Source organism: Hevea brasiliensis, chromosome 14, assembly GCF_030052815.1.
Source record: "Hevea brasiliensis isolate MT/VB/25A 57/8 chromosome 14, ASM3005281v1, whole genome shotgun sequence".
Taxonomy (NCBI): Eukaryota; Viridiplantae; Streptophyta; class Magnoliopsida; order Malpighiales; family Euphorbiaceae; genus Hevea; species Hevea brasiliensis.
This window is the reverse complement of record NC_079506.1, coordinates 86,116,484-86,142,703: the sequence shown is the minus strand read 5'-3', so window position 1 is coordinate 86,142,703 and position 26,220 is coordinate 86,116,484. Positions and strand designations below refer to the sequence as shown.

The 26,220-nt window shown below is 31.1% G+C and overlaps 1 protein-coding gene and 2 pseudogenes across 1 annotated transcript; all 3 read right to left on the bottom strand.

Moving 5' to 3' along the window:
* Nucleotides 1-1,812: 1,812 nt before the first annotated feature.
* Nucleotides 1,813-4,768, bottom strand: LOC110667101 (cucumisin-like; annotated as a pseudogene).
* Nucleotides 4,769-7,587: 2,819 nt separating this feature from the next.
* Nucleotides 7,588-10,915, bottom strand: LOC110667104 (cucumisin-like). The gene is made up of 10 exons (XM_058133670.1): nt 10,820-10,915; nt 10,636-10,727; nt 10,396-10,487; nt 10,048-10,291; nt 9,439-9,952; nt 9,222-9,325; nt 8,918-9,136; nt 8,711-8,822; nt 8,413-8,626; nt 7,588-8,289 (listed from the first exon to the last, which is right to left on the bottom strand). The coding sequence occupies exons 1-10, from the start codon at nt 10,913-10,915 to the stop codon at nt 7,763-7,765; spliced, it is 2,214 nt and encodes a 737-aa protein (XP_057989653.1). The 3' UTR covers nt 7,588-7,762.
* A 3,533-nt stretch (nt 10,916-14,448) lies between these two features.
* LOC110667059 (cucumisin-like) lies at nt 14,449-17,995 on the bottom strand (annotated as a pseudogene).
* Between the last annotated feature and the right edge of the window lie 8,225 nt (nt 17,996-26,220).

The window sequence follows — 26,220 nt, the reverse complement described above, 5'->3', positions numbered from 1 at the left end:
AATGTGTTCTAGGTGTGTTGAATGTAAGAAAGCAAAGTCTAGAGTAATGCCAAATGGTCTTTACACACCCTTGCCTGTGTCTAAGGAACCTTGGACTGATATTTCTATGGATTTTATTTTGGGTTTGCCTAGGTCTAGGAGAGGTCATGATTCTATATTTATGATTGTTGATAGATTTTCTAAGATGGCACACTTCATACCGTGTCACCAAACAGATGATGCCACATACATAGCCAATTTGTTCTTTAATGAGATAGTCAGGTTACATGGTATACCTAGGACTATAGTGAGTGATAGAGATGTTAAGTTCCTAAGTCACTTTTGGAGGGTGTTATGGAGTAAGTTAGGTACTAAACTGTTGTTCTCAACTACTTGTCATTCCCAGACTGATGGACAAACAGAAGTAGTGAATAGAAACTTAACTACTTTATTGCGTGTGATGGTTAAACAAAACTTGAAATCTTGGAAAGATTGCATTCCTTTTGTTGAGTTTGCTTATAACAGAGTAGTGCATTCTTCTACCGGATTCTCACCATTTCAGATTGTGTACGGATTTAATCCATTGACACCATTAGACTTGTTGCCTTTACCTATTGATCATATTAATAGTCTTGATGGCAAAAAGAAAGCATATTTGGTTAGGAAATTGCATGAGCAAGTTAGGTTACAAATTGAAAAGAAAAATACACAATATGCTACTCATGCTAATAAAGGCCAAAAGCCTCTTGTGTTTGAACCAGGTGACTTTGTTTGGGTGCATTTAAGGAAAGAGCAATTTCCAAACCTAAGGAAGTCAAAATTACAACTAAGGTGTGATGGTCCATTCAAAGTGCTAGAAAGGATCAACAACAATGCATACAAGATTGATTTACCTGGTGAGTATGGTGTTAGTAATTCTTTTAACATTACTGATCTTTCCCCTTGCATTGATGCATGACCAAATTCGAGGACGAATTCTTTCAAAGGAGGAGAGGATGATGAAGAAGCACCAGTGCCTATGCCATTATTTAGAGGACCCATCACCAGAGCCAAAGCTAGAGAGCTGCAAGCATTGGTGTTGGAGCATTGTGAACACAAGGGGGATCAAAATTGCCATGTTGGACTTTCTTGCATATTATTGGAATCTAGGTGGATCATTCTCACACAAGTTGGCATGGGATACTTGACAAGTGGCGCCACATCAGCGTGACTTCGCCACATCAGCATGACTTGGCACAAGATCATTCGGCCAAGTGGATTGGAGGAGCTTCTTCTGCTTATTTGGATTTGCCATGTGCTGACACTTTTTATTGGTCTCCACTACATTAAAAAAAGGCTGCTACCACCTAAAGTGTTGCTGCCACCTTATGGTTCTCACTACATAAAGGGCTGCCATAAAGCAAGTGGTCCCAAATGGTCCCCCCCCCTATGAAGACGCCCCATCTGATTGCGAAGCCTTGTATTTTTGTCTTTTTAGGGTTTTGGCACATTTTAGGGTTTTAGAGATACTATATATAACCCAAGATATTCATATTGTATTTGGCAGCCTTCATTTTTTTCTAGTTTTAGTGTGAGCATTAGGGAGAGAACTCCATTGCTGGAGCTTGAGTTTCTTCTATGTTTCTTCCATGTTTCTTGAAAGAACTTGGATTCTAGCAACATAAACCCCTTGCTAGTCTTATTTTGATGATCAATATATTTTAGCTTGTTACTATTTGTGCATTGACACTTGGGTTTTCAATATGAAATTCTGCCTTATTTGGATGATTAAAGATCTTGATTTCAATCTTTAGATGTTGTGTTTCTTGGCATCTTAGGAGTGCTCATCACAATATGTGATGGTTCTTCTTGTATTTTCATAGGCATATATTGCTTTTGATATGGTAATGTCTCCTGAATTTTATTGTGTCACTACATAAACAGTAATTGGGCTCCTCACTTGATGTACTCCGTCATCCCACACTAAAGAAGCAGAGACCATGATAGCTTCTAATTCTAACTTCCCTTCAACATTGAGAGCAAAAGATAACTTCTCATTAAGAGAAGTAAATGATAGGATGCTAGGATTCACTTGGATTTTAAATCCATGTGGGAAGTCATTGTAGCTTTGTATGTGGAAGTTGGTGAGCCAATATTTGTGACAATCCTATTATAGACACGGCTAATGAACTCTGAGGGTGAAATAGAAAGTGCAAAGGAAGGATAGTTCAGATCCCAAACTGTTCCATTAGTTGAGCAGCTGCTGTTGTCCCCCGTAACCATTTGTAGAAGACTGCTATTGTGTCCTTGTCCACACAAAAATTTTATGTAGTCGATTGGCTCTGCATCGTAGATCAATCCTGGATTAATAGCCTTAGCAGGATTTATATGTCCAGCGCCATATGCAAATTCAGCTTCAGAGTTGATTTTAGAATTCATTGGAAAAGCTGAAAATGCAGGCAAGAGAGTTGGCCACTACGTATCAATAATTCATTAAAAACTAAAAATTAACTTCAACATAGCTAATGATCTTCAAGAACTCACATGTAGTCATAAGAGCAGATTTGAGGGCAGCAGGAGACCATGTTGGGTGATACGATTTGACATAAGCAGCAGCCCCAGTTGCATGCGGGCAAGCCATTGAAGTTCCTGAGATTATATTATATGGTACTCTTCTATTATCCTCTGGAATTTCTGTAACTGAACGAAGTAATGACCAAGAAGCTAGAATGTCAACTCCTGGGGCAGAAATATCAGGCTGCAAGATATATACATATATGCATTTAAAAGATTGGTATATTATTCATATTAGAAGCCTATTTGAGCAAACTTAGTCCTGCGAATTACCTTGAGAATATCTCGAGTAATTGGATTTGGACCTCTTGATGAAAATGCAACCACATAAGGGGCCAATGAATTCTTTGCCTGGTTACTTTTATATATAGTGGCAGATGCGATTCTGCAATTTGTACGAAGAAATGGTGATTAGCAATAAATTCATTATAAGCCTACTTATTAATGTCAAGAACTAAAACAAAATTCTGGTGAAAAATATATTTGGAATCTATACCCTGTTGAGTTTATGTAGGAAAGAATGCTGCTACCCTCGTCATGTCCAAGACAAGAAGCAGGCAATGGAAAAGACTCAGCAACATCTTTAGCGCCGTGGTATTGCGTTACAATGCCAGCTGCACCAGCCAAGAATGCAGATACACCAGAATCCAGTTCATCGTAAACAATTTTGCCCTTCACTAAACTTGAGTCCAATAACCTGCATTTTAGTTTCATTTTATCTGGAATTAATTTCCATTTTCAACCCTATTGTCGTATAGAAGAATTTTTTTTTTTTATACCTGGGCCTAGAACCTGTAAAATTTCCTTTGGTGTTCGGAGCATTTTCTCTATAGATTATTGGAAGCATGGTATTATTTAGATCAAATGTGTTTATGGAAATACCCTGGATTCAGGGAAAACATGTAAATGATCAGAAATGAAGACTAATAATATACCTCAATCATAGGTGTTCTAATAAAAATATGTTCTTAGTCTTGTAGAATTCTATGTAACCATTACCTCGTAAGTTCTGTTATTTCCTAGCCGAACCTTGGAGATGAACTTTCTGTCAATGGTGCTCGCTGCCACAGAAAGAGACCATGGGGAAAATTTTGTGATTGTTCTAAGCACAGGTCCATAATTTCCTGCAGAGTTTAAAGTCAATATCCTATGTTTCATAGCATGAAAAGCTCCAATTGCAGTCAAATCTTTGAAATAGTTTAAAGGAGTAGAGCCTCCAAGAGAAACAGATATGATGTCAACTCCATCAGCAATTGCATCATCAAATGCTGCAAGAATGTCAGCATCCCAGCAACCGTCTGACCAGCAAACTTTGTAAACAGCAATCCTAGCTGATGGAACTCCTCCGCGAGCTGTTCCTATGCCAAGGCCATACAGGCTTGCCATGTTAACTACTCCTCCGGCTGCAGTTGAAGCTGTATGTGTTCCATGGCCTTGTGAATCTCTTGGAGACTTAAGATCTTTTGCACCAAATAATCCATTGCTTCTATAAAATGTTGCTCCTATAATTTTACTGCATATATATATATATATATATATATATATATATATATATATATATATATATATAGGAACTCACTTGATATATAACATGGAAAAAAAAAATAAAGGGGCTATATTTGCATATGGGTTGTTGGAGTTTACTTGTTGCAAGAGAAATTGGATGAGACATGGCAAGAGCCCTTCCATTTGGCAGGAGGCGGACCAAATCCTTCATCATTAAAGCTTTGGGACTCTGGCCAAATTCCAGTGTCAATCATCCCAACAATGATATCGCTTTCAAGATTCGTTCTTTTAGCCTGCTGGGAAAATCCCATGAAGTCCCATGACCTTGTTGTGTGAAGTTTCTTCATTTCATTAGGAAAAACAGATACTACACCTTCCATTCCTGTATTTCCAGAGTTACACAGAAGGCCATCAGCTTATTGAAGAAAGCACCAGTCCTCTCTATTGCCATTCTTTTTATTTATTTATATATAAAAGAAGTACGATGTGTTAGAGACAAATATTCTACGTTGAAATAATACAAAAGAAGTAAAGCTTCAACACCTCAATTTTGAGGTAAGACTTGAGTTTCTAATATTGTAAATGAAAATTGCACCAACCTGCAATCTTTTGTGCTTCATCTTCAGATAGCTTTGCAACAAATCTATGGAACGTTCTTTTGAAGCTGGTCACTAGACTTTCAGGAGAGAAATTTCTGAAATAATATGAATTTTTTAATAACAACACTGCAATTAAGCAGCAAAAATTTTTATTATAAAAAATATATAATTTATTAGGATAAATTTATAGCAGCATTTTATGAATCATATTGTATGTTGTTGTTATAAAATTATGGCCACAAATATTTTATCACGAAGTTGTGGTTTCTACGAAAAAAAAAAATATTATTGACAATAATAATTATTACTGTAAAAATTTTTTAATAATAATAACAGTTGCTATCATATTTTTTTATGTATCATTGTCAGTAATTGTTTATATTGTTGTTGTATATTACCTTTGTAAACGTTAAAATTAATGTTGCTGTAAAATTTTTTACTGTTAATTCTAACATTGTAATGGAAAGATTTTGGTCAATTTTATATTGCTGCAAAATTATATCATTCTTCATACTTGTATATTTCTATTTGTTGCGGTGCCAAAGGAGTAGTTTACATTGATTCATAAATTATAATATGAACCTAACCTTCCACTGGCTTTTGTAGCATGCTCAAGTGAAGAGATGAAATGGAGACTTGATCCTTATTTTGCCTTTGACCCATATACTCAATGTATGACTGCATAAAATTATAAGACTCTTAGAATTTCATCAAGTCTTGAAAAAAAGGTAGCAAAAGAAAGACATTGTCAAGAAAATTTTAATTACCTTTCGATCGTCCAGAGAAGCTGAGCCACTGCGTAGGAGGGTAGAGGCGAAGCAGAGTAAGAGAAGGCACGAAATATACGATTTTAGGCTTGCCATATTCTTGCAAGGATAAGAATATGGTTTGGTACAATACAGATATTAGAACAAGTTCCTATATAAGAAAATTAAGAATTGATATTCAAAAAATGTGAAATGAAAAGGCAATATACAAATAATCGAGCTTCAATATTAAATTGACTATTGCTTTTTATTTGTTTTAATATGTAAAGTAATTCAATTTATATAAGCTCATTTAAAAAAAATTAAAATATAATTTACCTAACACTATCTTCAGAAACTGATATTAACTCCACCAAGTCGTTCACAAAATTTCTTGGTATTTGCTTTATTATATTTTTATTTGTTTAAAGAACTTAATTAATTAGGTTCCATTCTCAATTAATTAGGTTCCATTTAATTCAGGGAATTAATTAGAAATTATAGAAATGTTCTTATATGAATAGACCTATGGTAATAAGAATTTAACTCACAACGGTATTAATCTAATTGGGAAAAATTAAAGTTATTTTCACTTATTTTTTAATATTTTGTACTAAATGAAGTAATATAAGTTGGAAAATATGTTAGATACCAATAAAAGATTATAATTATTAAATACTGATACAATGTTACCAAAATATCAGTTTTAAATAGAGAGAAAAAAAATATGGTAATAGAATATAAATAAACAATATTCATATTTATGTTTGATTTCTTTAAGTTTTATAAGGTAAGAAATTATAATTATTTAACTGAAGGGAGCAGAAAAAAAAAAGTTAACTATATATTAAAAACAAACAAGAAAATAAGAAAAAGAAAATAGACGAACTAGGCACAACTGAAAGAAGGGTAAATTTTTAATTTTTTTAATTTTTTACCTATTGCCAATAAAAATACAAAGACAAATAAAAGAGTCCTCCAGTTACATAGAATACAATTGAAATCATGCCAATGTATATGATCATGATAAAAAAAAAAAAAAATCTAAACTATTACACAATTAGCACAATAGGTAAAAATAATTAAAAAATTAAAAACTGAAATTTTACCTTGCACAATAAATTGTTGATAGAACTTGATTTTCAATGCTATATTTGCTTAAAGATAATAATGAAAATTAATTATATATATATATAAATTAATAAAATATATATTTTATAGACATAGCATTTGAATACAAATTAAAATAGAACTATAATTAATAGTTTAATCCAATTTAAAATAGAATTAATACAAATTAAAATAGAAATAAAAAATAATGTTTTAATTCAAATTAAAATAGGATTGATTAAAACTCTTTTTATAAATACATTAATTGAATAAAATTAAAATAGAATTAAAATGAACATGTAATTAAAATATAATGTAAGAATGTAATATAAATAGAAAATATGAACAGGAAGGAAACGAAAATATATAATTAAATTGAATATAATTAAATATAATGAATAAGAAAAGGTAAAAAAGGAAAAATAGTCATAAATTTATAATTTTAAGTAGTTTTATAAATGTGAAAAAATAAATATGTACTTTTATTTGTTGTCAGATTAATATTATAAAATTGAATTTTTGGTACAAGTAGTTTAAATACAAATTAAATAGAACTATAATTAATAGTTTAATAAATTAAAATACGATTGATGCAAATCAAAATAGAAAGACAAGTAATAGTTCAACTTATATTAAATTAAAGTTCTTTTTATAAAAGTATATTTTTGAGTTTATTATTATTGTCGCATATATAGAAAAAAAAAAGCTAAAAGTTTAAATGTGATATTATTTTCATTATTTAATTTTGACTATAAAATTATAAATTATTCTTCTTTAAATAATAGCTAATTAATATCATGTAAATTTTATATTATAAAATTAAAATTTTAATTAGTTGATTTTTTTTACTAGAAAATAACATGGAAATTATTTTTTACGATTATTAATTAAAATAAAATTTTTTTACTACATATATATTTTAGAAGAATCGAGGGAGTCAATGCTTTTCCATTTAGCATATCATATTCTAAGTTGGGTGTTGCAGGTGATTTATCTATTTGATTTATTGTAATAATTAAAAAAAAAGGATTGAGGGAGCCAAGCCCCTTCTCCCCTCCCTCCAATACCTTTGATGTAATCCCTATCTGTATTAATTGATAAAGAAGTGTACATGAAATAAAGTTATACAATGATAAAAGAGTATACAAAAGAAAAGTGTAACCTAATAGCTATTAGGTTAGTCCTAAGAAATTACAAGCACACATGTGATGGTTCTGCTTGTATTTTCGCAGGCATTGCTTTTTTTGATATGGTGACGTCTCCTGAATTTTATTTTGTCACTACATAAACAGTAATTGGGCTCCTCACTTGATGTACTCCATCATCCCACACCAAAGAAGCAGAGACCATTGAATCATCTAATGTCCCTTCAATTGTAAGAGCAAAAGCTAGGTTCTCACCAAGAGAAGTAAATGATAGGATGCTAGGATTCACTTGGATTTTAAGTCCTTGTGGCGAAGTCACAGTAGCTTTGTATGTGGAAGTTGGTGAACCAACATTTGTGACAATCCTATTATAGACACGGCTAATAAACTCTGAGGGTGAAGTAGAAAGTGCAAAGGAAGGATAGTTCAGATCCCAAACTGTTCCATTGGTTGCTTTAGCGCAGCTGCTGTTGTCCCCGGTAACCATCTGTAGAAGACTAGTATTGTATCCTTGTCCACACAAAAATTTTACGTAGTCCAGTGGCTCTGCATCGTAGATCAATCCAGGATCAATAGCCTTAACAGGATTTATATGTCCAGCTCCATACGCAAATTCAGCTTCAGGGTTGATTTCAGAATTCATTGCAAAAGCTGAAAATACAGAAAAGAGAGTTGGCCACTACGTATCAATAATTCATTAAAAACTAAAAATTAATAATAATAAGGACAAAAACATGTGATCTTCAACATAGCAAATGATCTTCAAGAACTCACCTGTAGTCATGAGAGCAGATTTGATGGCCGCAGGAGACCATGTTGGGTGATACGATTTGACATAAGCAGCAGCCCCAGTTGCATGTGGACAAGCCATTGAGGTTCCTGAGATTATATTATATGGTACTCTTCTATTATCCCCTTGAATTTCACTAACTGAAGAAATTAAGGACCATGAAGCTAAAATGTCAACTCCTGGGGCAGATATATCAGGCTGCAAGATACATAAGCGCTTAAAAAGATCAGTATATTAGTCATCTTAGAAGCCCATTTAAACAACTTTAATCATGTGAATTACCTTGAGAACATCAAGAGTAATTGGATTTGGACCTCTTGATGAAAATGAAACCACATAAGGGGCCAATGAATCATTTACCTCATTACTTTTGTATATAGTGGCAGCTGCATGTCTGTAATTTGTATTAAGAACTGATGATTAGTAATAAATTCAATATAAGCCTACTTATTAGCGTAACGAAATTCTGGTGAAAATATATCATGATACCGTGTTGAGTTTACGTAGGAGAGAATGCCAGTTCCCTCTTCATGGCCAAGATAAGAAGCAGGCAATGGAAAAGAGAAAGCAAAATCTTTAGGGCCTTTTTCTTGCATTACAATGCCAGCTGCACCAGCCAAGAATGGAGCTTTCCCAGAATTCAATTCATCGCAAACAACTATTTTGCCCTTCACTAAGCGTGGGTCCAATGAGTTTGTAGAGCATAACCTGCATTTTAGTTTCATTTATCTTTCATTAATTTCCATTATCAACCCTATATATTGTCATATAGAAGAATTTTTTTTTTTTATACCTGGACTTAGAACCTGTAAAATTTCCAGTGATGTTGGGAGCATCTCCTCCATAGATTATAGGAAACATGGCATTATTAGTATCAAATGTGTTTATGGAGATACCCTGGATTCAGGGAAATCATGTAAATGATCAGAAATGAAGACTAATAAATATCTCAATCATAGGGTACTAATAAAATATGTTCTTAGTCTTGTAGAATTCTATGTAAACATTACCTCATACGTTCTGTTATTTCCTAGCCGAACCTTTGTGATGAACTTTCTGTCAATGGTGCTCGCTGCCACAGAAAGAGACCATGGGGAAAAATTTCTGATTGTTGCAAGATCAGGTCCATCATTTCCCGCGGAGCTTGAAGTCAATATCCCATGTTTCATGGCATGAAAAGCTCCAATTGCAATTGAATCGTTGAAATAGTCTAAAGGAGTACAGCCTCCAAGAGAAATAGATATAATGTCAACGCCATCAGCAATTGCATCATCAAATGCTGCAAGAATGTCAGCATCCGAGCAACCGTCTGACCAGCAAACTTTGTACACAGCAATCCGTGCTGAAGGAACTCCGCCACGAGCTGTTCCGATGCCAAGGCCATACAGGCTTGCCATGTTAACTAATTCCCCAGCTGCAGTTGAAGCTGTATGTGTTCCATGGCCTTGTGAATCTCTTGGAGACTTAAGTTCATTTGGACCAAATAATCCATCGCTTCTATAAAATTTTGCTCCTATAATTTTACTGCATATATATATATAGAGGAACTAACATGATAAGAAACTACTTTAACATATTAAAAAAATGGGCTATATTTGTATATGGGTGGTGGAGTTTACTTGTTGCAAGAGAAATTGGATGAGACATGGCAAGAGCCCTTCCATTTGGTGGGTGGCGGACCAAATCCTTCATCATTAAAGCTTTGGGACTCTGGCCAAATTCCAGTGTCAATCATGCCAACAATGATATCTCTTTCAAGATTCGTTCTTTTAACCTGCTGGGAAAATCCCATGAAGTCCCATGACCTTGTTGTGTGCAGTTTCTTCTTTTCATTAGGAAACACTGATACTACACCTTCCTTTCCTGTATTTCCAGAGTTACACAGATGGTATCAGCTTATTGAAGAAAACACCGCTCTTCTTGCTTCATCACCTGAATTCTAATAATGTAAATGAAATTGCACCAACCTGCAATCTTTTGTACTTCATCTTCAGATAGCTTAGCAACAAAACCGTGGAAAGTTCTTTTGAAGCTGACTAGACTTTCAGGAGAGAAATTTCTGAAATAATATGAATTTTTAGTTAGAAAGATCAGGGTCAATTTTATATTGCTGAAAAATTATATCATTCTTCATGCTGCTTGTACGTTGCTACTTGTTACGTTGCCAATGCAATAGTTTCCATTAATTCATAAAATATAAACCTAACCTGCCAGTTGCTTCTTGTAGCATGTTCAAGTGACGCGATGAAATGGAAACTTGATCCTTATCAGGCCGGTGACCCATATAAACAATGTACGACTGCATAAAATTGTAAGACTCTTAGAATTTCATCAAATCTTGAAAAAGGGTAGCAAAAGAAGGAAACTAATTTAAAGTAAAAAATCATTTGCCTTTCGATCGTCCTGAGAAGCTGAGCTACTGCGAAGAAGGGTAGAGGCGAGGCTGAGTAAGAGAAGGCACGAAAGATATGATTTCAGGCTTGCCATTCTTGGAAGTACAAGGACTTTGCAATGATAATACTGGTATTAGAACAAGTTCTTATATAAAGAATGAATATTAACTCCACCAATTCATTCCCAAAATCTTTTGCTATTTGATTTATTATATTTTTTTTAAAGAACTTAATTAATTAGGTTCCATAATTCAGCGAACATGGTCATCTTCTGAAGCCGGTTTAATTAGAAATTATAGAAATGGTCTTATTATAGACCAATTCACCATGGATATGAAGTATTTTGAGCTCATGATGATAAAATTTCACCTCGACAAAAAGAAATCAACACAATTGTATTAGTCTAATTAGTTAGTATCTGAATCTCATTTTCTTCTAGATTATCCTTCACTTCATTTAAAATACTTTAAAATTAATTAATAAGTGATTAAATTAATGGCGTGAAACTGATTTCAAACAAACTTTACCTACAAAATTAAGAGTTGAAATTCTTGAGTTGTTATTATTGAGAAGATTTTAAAAAAATAATAAAAAAAACTAAATGTATCATCAAGGTGTGCAAATTTAACTTGAGGGTAATTCCAATCGTAAGTAAAAATAATAATAATAATAATAATAATAATAATAATAATAATAATAATAATAACATTTTTCTGTTCAAAATTGACTTTTTATTTGTTTTAATCAAATATTTCTTTTTTATTTTAAAAATAGTAATTTGACCAAGCCCAAAAAAATTAGAAAAAAAATTGTAAATAATAATAATAATAATAATAATAATAATAATAATAATAATAATAAAGCAGCAAAGCCAAAGGAAACTCTAAACATTATAAGATATTATAGTATAATATGATTTGTTAGCAGCAGTCATTTTATGACCTGATCAAGTCAGATTTTTGGAATTTTAATATAATTTTGCTTCAGATTTTGATATATTAATTTATGCTGTGTTAACTGCTGCTTCGGCAGATGTTATTGGCTAGTTTAGTTGTTAATGAAAGCTTTTTTTTTTTCTCTTATTTATATACATGATTTTCTTGCTTCTGGAATTTGCAATTAAAGTTTGTTTGAAATTAATTACATATCACTTATCCAACTAACCTTTTTATCAATAATAATAATAATAATAATTCGAACTACAAAATCAGAGCATAGAATCATTCCCTCCCAGTAAAGATTAATTTACAATAAAAAAAAAGAAAAACATATTTTAAGATGAACTTACATAGACCAATTTAAGTTAATAATCCGAATAATTCTTAATTAAGCATTCTTTCCTGACCAGCAACACCATGTAAACTTATTATATAATTTGTACTTTATCAAAAGTTTAATTATACAAACTAAATGATAATGAAATATCACCAAATGAACATTCATTAAGAATCTCGTGGAGGATGATATCTTTTCTGTTGAATTAAAAAAATAAAATTGAAATTATTGATAATATTAATAACAAAATAATTGAGAAGAGGAATGTTTTCTTTTGTGACACCATAAAAAAAAAAAAAGTAAACGCATCACCTACTCATAATTAAGTCAAAGCTATCTTAATATTTATTTCTAATTAGCTCTGTATTAAAAATGTAATCCCCTATTTTTTATCTAAAATTTTACAAGAATTTAATTTTATTTGTTTATTTTGTTAATTCTCATTTTCATAATAAAAAATTTTAATTTTTTTATATTAAAAATTTTATTTTTAAAAAAAAAAAAAAAAAAAAATCAAATAAGTGAAGGCCAAATAAGTCTAAAATTAAGTTTTGAGCTGCATAAGGCTATATACTTCTTAGTTTTAGATTAATCTAAATTAAAAATATAGGAATTTTTTTAATTTTTTTAAATAAAAATAAATATAATAATATGGGAATTTATTTATTTTTTTTTAATCAAAGATTTTTCGTGTTTTATTAATTTTATGATCATGTCATGTTAAAGAATGATGAAAAAGGAGAAAGAAGGCTTGCAATTGTATGCTGCCATATTGCAGAAGACCATGAAAAGCAATTAATTTAGTAATACATAACCAAGAGTTAATGATCATTTTCTGTCTTCATTTGCATGTCTGCTTCTCCTTGTAACTTAATTGGGATCGTGCCATTAGGTGGGCTCTGCAGAAAATTAAGTATTAAATTTGATTTTTAAAGAAATTAAATGAAATATGGCATGCAGATAAAAATTATAAATATGCTGCAAAAATTGCTAGAAAGATTTATTTACTTTTACACAAATGCTTACATTAACATATGCTTGATTGAAAATCTTAAATATATAATTTATTATATATAATGTCAATATCCATTTCAATCCACACATTAGAATCATATTTTAAATAAGACTCATCATTATTATATAATGTAATACTTATAAATTAATTAATCCTGTATTTGAATTAAGAGATTTGATTTTATGAATTTAAATTTAAATTAAATATATTGTTTGAATATTATAGATAAAAATAATTTGAATTTGTTTCAAATCTTATATATTGATGATAAATTTTAAAATTAAAGATTTAAAATGACTACTTTTATCTTATTATTACCTGTCACAACTTTTAAGTACAAAAATTATTTTTATTAGCTAAACAATAAATTTATAAATTTTAAATAACAAATTTTAAAGATAATTTCCATTTAAATTATATTAGGACTTTTAAAATTTTTCTTCCATAATATATTTATAATCTATTATTAAATTAATGCAAAATATATAAAAGTTATTTCTTTTATTAGTTTAAATTATATTGTATTTAATATAAAAAATTAATACTTATTACATTTCACATTGAGTCCATAATAATTGAACTCAACTATTAACATTTACTTTTAAATAATCTATTTCTACCATTAGAATATGAAAATAATTATAATTAATTTTAATTAAAAGTTAGTAATATACAAATAAAAGAAAAAAAATATTTTTGGACAAAACTTATAACTTATTCTTTAATAATTTAATTATATTGTACCAAAATGATTCCAATAATTTACATAGAATGGCATGCTAATAAAATATGGACAAAATAAAAATTGGATTACATAAAATAATAACTATCTAATAGTAAGTCTCATAAAATAATAATTAATTTTATTTAGTTAGAATACGTTTCTTTTTATTTAAAAATTTCATATTTAAGTTGTACTCTATTATTTAAAATTTAAAATTTAAATTACATTTAAATTGACTAAAATTTCCAGAAAAAAACTGAACATTCAATAAATATATTTATTTGTGCTCAAAAAATGCTCTATCAAAACTAATAAATCTACTGTGAAGACAAAAGCTTTGAACTCTTGTATAGAAGAACAAATCTTTTCACAAGCCTGCACACCATTAGTAAAAAAAATAATAATTATAACACTCATTTTTATATATACTTAAAAAATAATTATATTTTTAATTATTTATATGTTATATAATAAAGTAATAATTATATATTTATTTTAATAATAAAATAAATAATATGATAATATATAATAATAAACATAATTTTACCAGAAGTTTCGGATACGAGGACAGCCAAACCAGGTCCTTAGTCCTATTACTGAATAGGAACTTGTGATTTCTTTTTCATTTGTCGATTATGGCAGCTGTGAATCCTTTGTTCCATTGCAGAAAATCTCATAAACTTTCGATTTTATTGCATTTTATACAAAAGGTAAGTTTATTTGTTGGGTTTAGTTTGGAAGGAACGATGATTCCCAACTAATGAGAAGGATAGATAATATGTGCTAAAACAGGACTTCTCACTTGATGCACCCCATCATCCCAAGTTAAGGAACCTGAGATTGCAGAATTATTTAATACAGCTTCAACTATCACAACAAAGGATTGCTTTTCCCCAAGAGATTTGAAGGAAAGAACATTTGGTTGAACTTGGATGTCAAGTCCTGATGGAGCTTCTATAATTGCCTTGCATGCACATGGTGTTGATCCAACTTTCGCGACAGTTCTGTGAAATATGCGACCTACAGATTGGCCTGGCAGGGTAGACAGTGCGAAAGAAGGGTAGTTTAGATCCTACACTGTTTCATTTGTTTCTTCAGAGCATGAACTGTTTTCTCCAGTCACAAGCTTAAGTTGTGTAGCATTATACCCTTGTCCGCATAAAAATTTAACATAATCGATCTCTTCAGCATCATATACTAATCCAGGTTCAGTAGCGTTTACAGGATTTATATGACCTGATCCATAAGCAAAATCTGCATCGGTATTAGCTGTAGCACTCATGACATAAGCTGCCAAGAACAGTAAAAGCAAGAAGCGTCAGTTGCATATGATAGATTAACACCGTTGTATCTGGAAAAACTTTCAAAGATTGGTGAATCTAATCCGTATCTAAACTAGAACTCGGTTGCAGAAAGGGTCTCCCCAGCATGAGGCTGGTCGTTTCCAGTACCCAGCCTTTTCCCTGCTTTTCTTTAGAGATATTGTTTCCAGGAATTTAACCAGCAAAAGATGTAAGAAATATTTATGTTTAAGCATTGATTGTCCTATTATGTTTAAGCAACATAATATTATTGAATGGCTGTCAATTTTTAATTTTTTTAATTTTTTAATTTATTTATTTTTCAGATGTAACCATTACCAGTAGTCATTAGAGCGGATTTGATGGCAGCAGGAGACCATGTTGGGTGAAAGGACTTGACATAAGCGGCTGCACCAGATGCACGTGGGCAAGACATTGATGTGCCAGAGATAATGTTGTATGGAACTACTCTATTATCCCATTTTGATCCTGTAACAGTAGTAGCTTCAGACCACGCTGCTAAGATGTCCACTCCAGGGGCTGTTAGGTCAGGCTGCAAATGATGAAGAAGTCACTCCCAAATGGAGGGGCAAAAGCACAATTCATAAGAAAGAAAAGGTGAAATTCCTCAATTCACCTTGAGAATGTCGGCTGTTATGTGATTAGGTCCCCTAGAAGGGAAGGAAACAACATAGGGAGCCAATTCATCTTTCTCTTCGAAGCTCTTGAATATTGCTGCAGTTGGATTGCTGGCAAATTGTCAAATGGACTCTGCTTAATCAATACTATAGATTAGAATTATATGTTTCTCACTAATGAACCCGTCAAAAGTACTTTGAGAATACCCTGTTGTGTTTATGTACTTCAAAATGTCAGCTGAATCCTCTGAGTTTACTGTGGAAACTGGTAAAGGGAAACTAAAGGCCACATCGATGCAAAATCCTTGCTCCATAACCGAGCCGACAGCACCTGCAGCTATTGGCCCAGTCCCAGAACCGAGATAATCACAAAGAACAATTTTTCCTTGTACCAAAGTCTTTTTAAAGGAACCTGGGCTGCAATATCTGCAATCCACAATCAACTTTGTATGTTAGACAAATTCTCATGCAACATATTTGATTGTAAATCAACAATTTGCATCATCAGATTATGGAGACAAATTCTCATGCAACATATTTGATTGTAAATCAACATTTTGCATCATCAGATTATGGATTTAACATCTTTAATTTAGCTTCCATTTACATGGAGTAGGTTCCACTGTATTCTGAAGTCACATTTGGTGCGTCTCCACCGTAGATGATTGGGTATTCGTAGTGTTCAGGCAAAAAAGTATTTATGGAGAGTCCCTATATAGGAGGAATATCATGTTAATTATGGTTAGGTTGAATGTCCAATTAAAACAGAAGATAAATCAATCAATTGGGCCACATCAATAGACTTTCAGGCATACTAACCTTATAAGTTGCTGATTACCTAACCTTAATTTGGTCACAAACTTTCTGTCTAGATAAATCAATCAATTGGCCTACATCAATAGACTAAAGCAGGCATACTAACCTTATAAGTTGCTGCATTACCTAACCTTAATTTGGTCAAAAACTTTCTGTCTATGGTGCTAGCAGCGACAGAAAGAGACCAAGGTGAACAATTAGAAACTGAGCCAGGATCCGGGCCTGCATTAGCAGCAGAATTGGATGTGAGTATGCCATTCTTCATTGAATGGAAAGCTCCGATTGCTATTGAATCTTCAAAATAGTCCATAGGCCACCCTCCAACTGAAAGTGATATTATATTAACTCCATCGGCAATAGCATCATCAAATGCTGCTAGAATATCAGCATCTAAACTGTTATTTTTTGTGGCTTGAAATTTGGATATAATTTTCATGGAACCGAATTTTGACCAGACTCGAAAGTTTCGCATTGCGACCCGATTGGGATAAAAAGTGAGATCTGTGGTGGTAGCGACTACGGAGGGCACGGGCCGATAGGCCCGGGCCCGAAGCCCACCACTGATCTCCCTTGGGAGTGCAGGGCAACGCCCCTATGGACCAGGAAACACACTAGAATTAGGTTCCTGGAATTAGGGTCTGAGAATTCTGATTGATTGTATCTTGCTTTTTCATCGTAGTGGAACTTTTTTCTCTTATCTTGCCCATGGACTTAGACCTTACGTTGAACGTTGAACCGTTAAATCCTGTGTTATTCTTTTTCTCTTTTCAATATCATGTGACTGTGCAATTTGTGTATGCGCCTTAGATTTGCGTGCTTGTTATAACCTGAACAACCAAGATACCAACATATCTTGTACACGGCTATTTGGGCAGAACTCCTCTGCGAGCAGTCCCTGAGCCAAGACCTAGTAAGCTTGCTGTGCTAACAATGTTCCCTGCTGCTGTTGATGCAGTGTGACTCCCATGGCCTTTTGAATCTCTGGGTGAAGCAAATTCTCCAAGGTAAAGTTGTCGTTCAGCATTATAGTAGCGAGCTCCAATTATTTTGCTGTAAGTGTAAGAAAACAAAATGTTAAAAGATAAGAAACCAATGCATCCATCGTTTGTTCTTTTGTAAGTTCTGTAGCGGTTATAAGATTTACTTGTTGCAAGTGAAATATGAGGAATTTTGGCAAGTGCCCTTCCATTTGGCTGGAGGTGGACCAAATCCTTCATCATTGAAACTTTCAGATTCAGGCCAAATCCCTGTATCGAACATTCCAATAATGATATTATTTTCCTGAGTTGATCTTGTAACATTTTGGGGGAGTCCCACGAAGGTCCAAGACCTTGTTGTGTGGAGTTTCTTCTTTTGACTAGGGAACACAGATACCACACCTTTCATGCCTGAAAAAAAAAGTTACAACAAGATTACTGAATCTTAAATGGGTTTTCTTTTCTGTTTTAGCATAATGTTTGCAGTGCTACACCTACCTGCTAGTTTCTGCTTCTCGTCTTCAGTCAATTTAGCAACAAAGCCATTGAAACTCCTATGGTAGCTGCGCAGCAAAAAATCTGACGTGCCACTGATTGATGCAAACCATTTAGAGAGTTAGCTTTAACTTCAATTGTCATATTAGAAAATATTTGATTATTTTGTTTATTCTTTTATCTAACTACCACACTGCAATCTTTCAAATTAATATATATGAAGGCAAAAACGAGGTGCTGCCACAATAAAAAAAAAAAAAAATCATTCCAAGTGACTTCTTTAGCCCATGAAATCTAAAGCATTATCAAAATATTAACCTGCCAACAACTTCTTGTAGCATGCTGGCATGAAGAAATGATGCAGCAGAAAAACCACCCTTTGGACGGTCCCCCATGTACACAATATAAATCTGCATGAACAAAATTGCAAATTGCTAATCAAGTGATTTGAGTCACATATCTGCTATTTGTTTTTGTAGTGAAAACATAATATATATCATCATCATTGCTACAGTTATAAAGTTAGTGCTTTAGTCAATGAGCTAAACTAATCTGCAATTTACTAAAAAGTGACAAAAAGCTTTCAATGAATGGGTATAAGCATATTGAACCCGTTTCTAAGTGGACAAATAAAGCCATAAGGACTGTGGTGTTATTGTCAAGCTTAATTAACAGTGCAAAGGGTGAACGCTTAGCTATATATTAACAACATACATATAGTCGTCGAATTCATGCATGATTCTTGCAACTAGCTAGGATGACAATTACAAAGTGCTCATGTGCTCAAAGAGTTCCACTTGGACAAAACTAGAAGTGGTAACACAAGTCATTGAATTCATAGAATAAGAAACATGAGAGAGAATTAAATGCCTTTCGATTTGCTTCGGATATTGCATGGCAGCTGATGAACAGAGTACAAGTGAGGCTTATTAGGAGAAGCCAAATCAAGTTGGAAGGTTGACATGCCATTTGAGTAGGTTCCCTAATAGGAATTGCTTTATTGTATAGGAGTTTCATGCATATGTGAAAAATAGAACATTCCTTTTATAGAAGCAAAAAATTCAAGTTTCTCCCATTGGGTTTTCAGACATGTTTTGTAAAGACCGTCAACCATAGGAAATGAAAGTCCTTCCAAAACCATTCGAGTTTGGAAAGGAAAAGATAAATATTCCACATCAAATATCAAATATAGATAAACCACCAATTTCTTTTCATTTGGATTTTGCTCAACGTCCAATTGATTAATTACATTTTCCTTGAATCAATGTCTTGAAACTATCAAGATATAAATAAAGAATATACATTGAAGTCTATATCCTGTTAGAGCTAAAGTTAAATATAGTAGTGTAACACCACAATGCCCCCAATGAAAGTATATATGACTACACGAATATCTGATAAATATATCTCCCTTTCAATAACTCTGGTATTGTCATACGTACTTGCTTTTTAACAGGTGATCCTGCTGTATTCAACATTGGCCAGGCATTTGTGATTGAAAATCACTATATAAAGACAGCAATATATATATATATATATATATATATATATATATATATATATATATATATATATATATATATATATATATATATATATCTCAATGGTATCTAAGGTGCCACTGCAACTGCTTAGCTTTCTGGCTTTGGAAAAATATCATTCCCAAAGGATGTAAATTTTGTTCCTAAAGCCATTGGCAACAAAATATTTTTTGTAGCATCTACACGGAGAAATCATTGTTGCCAAAGGTTATAGACAATGTACATATGATAAAATATTTTTAAAAAATTAATTTCAAATGAGCTTTGTCATCTAATGGCAATCATTTCTTCACGCACCTGATGCAAAGCAAGGGTGGATTGCCAAAAGGGTTGCCATTTCATGCAAATTAAATGAACAAATTAATCGAGTCTTCCTTGACAACTTATTTAAATCCACCCTTGCCCCTTTTTTTACTGAGTTAGCAGAATCTTCTCAATTATATTCAAACTAGATATTTACCCGCACGGACATTTTAATCTTTGAAAAATTTTTAATGGAATAAATAATAAAAATATAGCATCTAAATTTAGAAAAGATAAATGTAAAAAAAAAAACTTAAAATTTTAATAAATCTTGTAAATATATATTTGTAGGAACTATTGCCGATCATTTCCGCATAGTTTTTTTACTATAACTTTCATTATCTGATAATGGATTTAATGGAATAAATAATAAAAATATAGTATCTAAATTCAGAAAAGATAAATGTAAAAAAAAAAAACTTAAAATTTTAATAAACCTTGTAAATATATATTTGTAGAAACTATTGTCGATCATTTCCGCATACTTTTTTTCCCTTAACTTTCATTGCCTGATAATGGATATTTATAATGATTTTAAATTTATATATATAGGCTTTTAATTTTTGCTACATATCAAAATTCAATGGAATTATTTTTTAATAGTAATTTTACTTGTATTCATTCATATTATATATTTGTGATTATGGCTTTTTATTAGTCGCTATTATGTTCATTAATTATTTTTCATATTTACTTATCATTAACTTATTTATCTTTCTATCACAACTTAGCTTTATGTTATTGCTTTATTTTATGATTCAGTTTTATAATATTTATATAAATATAGATTCATATAGATGTTGTGTTAAGAATTAGGAAATCGAAAAGTCACACTAATATTGGTGATAATAATATGACCATAAATTTAGTAAGACAAATAAATTTTATTTAATATATACGTATTAATTATTAACAATTAATAATAAAATATGGCTAAAACATATAGAAATAAGATGTTATTTTTTGCAATATATAATTAAATTTTTATATTAAGCATTAATAAACTAAAAAGTCACATATTAGTTAATAGTATTAATAAGACTAATGAACTTTATTCAATATACATATTAATTACTTCATCTGTCTATTTTTGTCTGTCACTTTTCAAAAGTTGTTTTGTCTAAAATTATCTATCGCTTTAAGAAAATTAAGAAGTATTAATTATTTTTTTTCCAATTTTACTCTTATCACTACTAAACACAATAATTATTTTTACAATTTCCTAAAACCAATTTTATCGCCTCTCTCTCTCAATTAGGTGAGATAAAAAGTAATTTAGTCAAATCTGATGCAAGGCTTGGACAACAAGGCAGAACGTTTTTTTAACTAATTTTAATTTCCAACAATCCTAATTTATCTAAGATATCTTGGGAAGATTTCCAACAGCTGTAGAAATTATATTAAAATTAATTAGAAAGTCTCCTACTCTATTTAGGACTTATTAATGTTTTTCTACTTTATTTAGGATTTAGTTTTCCTATTTAGTTTATATCTTCTTATTATATTTAAATTTATCTAAAATTTCTATTTAGTAGTTTTACATTCCTATTAGGTTTAGTAGATTAATATCTATAAATACTCTCATTGACATATAATTTAGAGACATATTAGTATTAACAAAAATTCAGCAGAGATTTCTCTTCTTATTTTTACTCTTGTGCATGGAGTGTATTTCTATTTAAGCTTCACGCAACATCAGTGTCACGACCCAAAATTCTGAACTGTGACCGGGGCATAATTTAAGTATTCTTAAATCATGCAAGCCTTATCAGAGTATCTTAAATGAATATATTGTCACTTACTAATCCCAAAAATAGACAAAATCCAAATAGACAAACTGCTGAATAAACATCATAAATATCCCATAAGTAAACTGCGGAGTCTCTACAGATTTCAATAAAAACTTAAACTGTTCAATAACTCAAACTAATTATTAGCCCGAGAAAACACGAATTCGGGCATACCATGAGAACAAATCAAAGTTGTCCCTTTCCAGAAAATGGTCTGAATATTTGGATCACTGCGAATTCTCTTGATGCAAAGCAGGATAATGAGAGAGAGAAAACGTTGTTTGAGCTAGATGCTCAGTGAATGATAATTATAGCACACAACGGAATAGGAACAGCAGACGCTTGATTAATTTCACAAGAAATTTTCTATTCAATAAAATCATGCTCATGCTGTCAAAATCATTAATAAAATAACTTCATAAAACATATATATATAATAAATCCATTCAATAAAAATTTTATGGTACAGTGCACCAGGATGATGATACCCCACATCACCAAAGGCCAGATGGTAAGTGCGCTACCAGATATTAGATACCTTCTTCCTCCTTCACATATATCAATGCATATGATACTAATGCAAACCATAAACTGCAATGATGCATGACTTGACAATGCAACCTAATACCGTGATAGTCCACACGGCGGGGCCAGATAACAGAAACAGATACTGGGCACAGGTACCAATTCAAAATAGAAAATCAATTTGTACAAATCAATCAAAATCAATAAAAAATTTCGGATAGCAAATAATAACTGATAGTACAATTCCAATAGTATATTTCAATAGTTTCAGAAAGTCAATAAAATCAAATCAATCTCAAATCAATTCAGTAACACATAGGTAAATTTTATAGTCAAATATCAATCAATATAAATACATTAAAGGCCTGTTCCCGGAATCCTAATAGATCTAATGCAGAGATAATTGACAAAATCAATTATTTAATTAAAATCGAAATAAAATTCAATAATAAAATAAAACTCTAGAAAATCACATATAAAATAATTGTTAAAATATTGATTTAAAATTTTATTTAATAACAAACTTAATGCTAAGAAATTTTAAAAGAGACTAAAACGATGCCATGTACTATAATTACCACTCACCTGGAACCTCCAAGACAATAGTTATTTTCAATGGAAGAGAGACAATTTCAGCTGACAGAATGAATATTTGAATCTCCTACATACCGAAAATATAAAAGAAAAATATTAAATAATAATAAAAAATAAAATAACTTTTTTATATATATATATATAATAATCAATTATTGTCCAATAGCAATTATGATCAACCCAATTCAATACTAATGATAAAAAAAAAAATTTCTAGGGTAGTTGTAACAAATTAATGAAAGAAAATAAAATCAAATTCACCCATTATTGAATAAAGAATGAGAATTTTTACCTTGAAAATAGAATCGAAGGTGATGAATAGAGAAGTAAAAAAATTTTAGGGATTCTCTGTGCACATCAGATTATAAATGTAAATTTATATATATATATATGTACATATATACTAATAATTTAAAAGATAATGAAAATACCTATTGAGAGTATTTGATAGAAAAAGGAGGTGACAAATAGGTTTTGAGAGCAAAGTTTAGCAGAAGAGATGATTAGGGTATATATATATATTTCAAGAGTTCTATTAGGTGTAGAATGGGATAAGAGTTATTATTGAACTGGGTTGTTCAGATTGCAAATATATATTTAATTTCAAAAATAATATATATATCTAAAAATAAATAAGCAGACTATCCAATAAAATATATATATATATATATATATTTATAAATATATTAAATTATTGTTAGCTAATTAAAATAAAATAATAATAAATAATAAATTTATATGAGTTTCCACAATCAGGTAGTATCATAGCGGGAAAATCGTCCCAGTTGAGATGGCTTACCTTGATGGAGGTGGCTATTACAGTGGTTCTTGCGACGGTGATCAAGGAACTAGAGTCCTTTACCATAGGGATAAATTGTTGCAACGATGGGAGTGACATCCAAAGCGATTGATAGATCTCAGATTTGAGCATATTGAGAGACACCTCAAAGAAATTATAGATCGCCTTGGTGCTTTGGGAACTAAAACAAACTGGAATTGGGTTGACCAAAGAAGGCCAGGAGATGGTGTAGCTCGTGATGACCTTATTTATCAACCAATTTATGCATGCAGACAATATGTCTACTATGATAATTCGGAGGAGAAAGATGACTATGAATCAATCAAGTTCAAAAGGCATCAACAATGTTAGAGGAGAAGAGGCGCGCATGGGAATCTTGAAAAGGAAAATCGATTGAAATTTGATATTCCTTATTTTTATGGGGATCTCAACATAGAAGAATTCTTAGATTGGATGGCAAAGGTGGACCAATTCTTTCATTATGTGGACAAAGCACCTAAAAAAAGAGTCAAATTGGTGGTTTTTTGGTTGAAAGGAGGTGCTTATGCTTGGTGGAAATGATTGCAATCTAGGAGAGCAAGAGAAGGAAGGGACCAGGTCGTACATGGTTCATCATGAAATACTTGTTAGAATAAGAATTTTTGCATTTGGATTATGAACAGATTTTATTCCAACAAAAACAATATTGTCAATGGGGGGTCCAACCAAAGCCCTTATTGGTTGTGAAACAAGAAAGTAAAGAACAAAAGGAGCTTCAAGATTCAACAATACAACTTGATGTGGATGAGCCTAAAATTGAAGAACTGAAACCTGAAACTTTAATTGAGTTTCCTTTTGCTATGGTTGAAGATGATGAGCTTCAATTGGAAATCATTGGACCAACTATTCTAGAAGCTAAAACTGATGACGATAAGCAAGAAAAGCTTCAAGAATGTGTTTTTGAAAATGTGGAATATCATGGAAACTTCAATAGAAGTTGAGGAAAAGCAAAACATGGAGCCAATATTGGAGTTGGAGGAAATCAAGCACTGGAGATCGAAGACTTTTCTAACTCCTTAATTTTTATTGTTTCCTTTGATTTTATTTGTCCAGATGTTCTTATAGAGACAAAGGCGAGGGTGAAGTTGATCAACTCAATCTTGTTTAAATCTCCATTTTTTTCTTCATCAAAGAAAGCTATATGGTGTACTTTTCCAAAGAAGTTCTTCATTCCTTTCCACTTTAAAATTTGAGGAAGGAATTATTCCAAGTGGGGGAGAATAGCACTAGAGTTGTTATGGCTATGTTTTTGGATTGTTGCAAGTTATTTTAACTCGATGATGAGTTTTTTTTTTTCAAGTGGGGGAGTATAATGTGGGGCTTGGACAACAAGGTAGAATGTTTTTTTAACTAATTTATATTTCCAACAGTCTTAATTTATTTAGGACATCTTGCGAAGACTTTCAGCAGCTATAGAGATTATATTAAAATTAATTAGGAAGTTTCCTACTCTATTTAGGACTTATTAATATTTTCCTACTTTATTTAGGATTTAGTTTTCCTATTTAGTTTATATCTCCGTATTGTATTTTAGTTTATCTAAAATTCTTATTTAGTAGTCTTACATTCTATTAGGTTTAGGAGATTAATATCTACAAATACTCTTATTTACTTATAATTTAGAGAAAGAGTATTATTAATAAAAAAAAATTCAGCAGAGATTTCTCTCCTTATTTTCACTCTTGTGTATGGAGTGTGTTTCTATTTGAGCTTCACGCTGTGTCAAAATCAAAGAATATTTTATTATAGTTTAAGTGATTTAATTACTTTTTTAATCATCATACAAAAACCTTTAAGGGAGTATTATTAATGATAAATATATACATTTTTTGCAATTATAAGTCACAAGTATAGATTATTAATTTTATTTAAATTTTTATTTTAAGTATCTAGAAACTAAAAATACATATTAATGAGTGGTATAATAAAATTAATAAATTTTATTTAATATATACATATTAATTTTGATTAATGATAAAATATACATTTTTACTATTATTATTAAATGTACTTTCCTTCATTATAATGTTCTAAGCAATTTTAATTTGGATCCTCATTTTCTATCATTTAGTTTTTTAAGTTTTTAATATTCATGACTTAATTTCTGTATTTTTAAAATCAAATTAGTTGGTCTCTGTACAAGGATTACACAAACACTTTAATCAGTTCATCCAAGTTTTGCACATTTCTTCATTAGTTAAAGCAGTCAAATGTATAAAAACATGTGAAGTTATCAAAAAATCTTGGAAAATAATAATTCTTATACCTATTTTGAAAATATAATAAAAAAAAACTACAAATGAATATTAAGAAGATAAATCATAAATAACTTAGAAAAATATATCAAAAGTAAATAATTAAATAAAAGAATGAACCTAATTGCCTTTCATATAACTCCTAAAACCTAACCCTTCCCCTAATCTCAACCTCCCTCTTTCTCAACCTTGGCTAACACAATTTTTCTAAAGATAAAGTCAAAAAATAAAAGAGAAATGGAGCAATTTCTTTCCCAAGTTTAGGATGGAGGGGAAAATTCTAATGGATAGTGGATAAGTAAGGGGAGGATG

What these genes read in the sequence shown, in the direction of transcription:
- LOC110667104 (XM_058133670.1), bottom strand. Translation starts at nt 10,915, where the DNA reads ATGGCAAGCCTGAAATCATATCTTTCGTGCCTTCTCTTACTCAGCCTC. An exon ending in CTACAAGAAGCAACTGGCAG is followed by an intron (nt 10,488 to 10,635) that starts GTTAGGTTTATA and finishes ATATTATTTCAG; the next exon opens with AAATTTCTCTCCTGAAAGTC. An exon ending in TTACTCTTGATGTTCTCAAG is followed by an intron (nt 8,627 to 8,710) that starts GTAATTCACATG and finishes TGTATCTTGCAG; the next exon opens with CCTGATATATCTGCCCCAGG.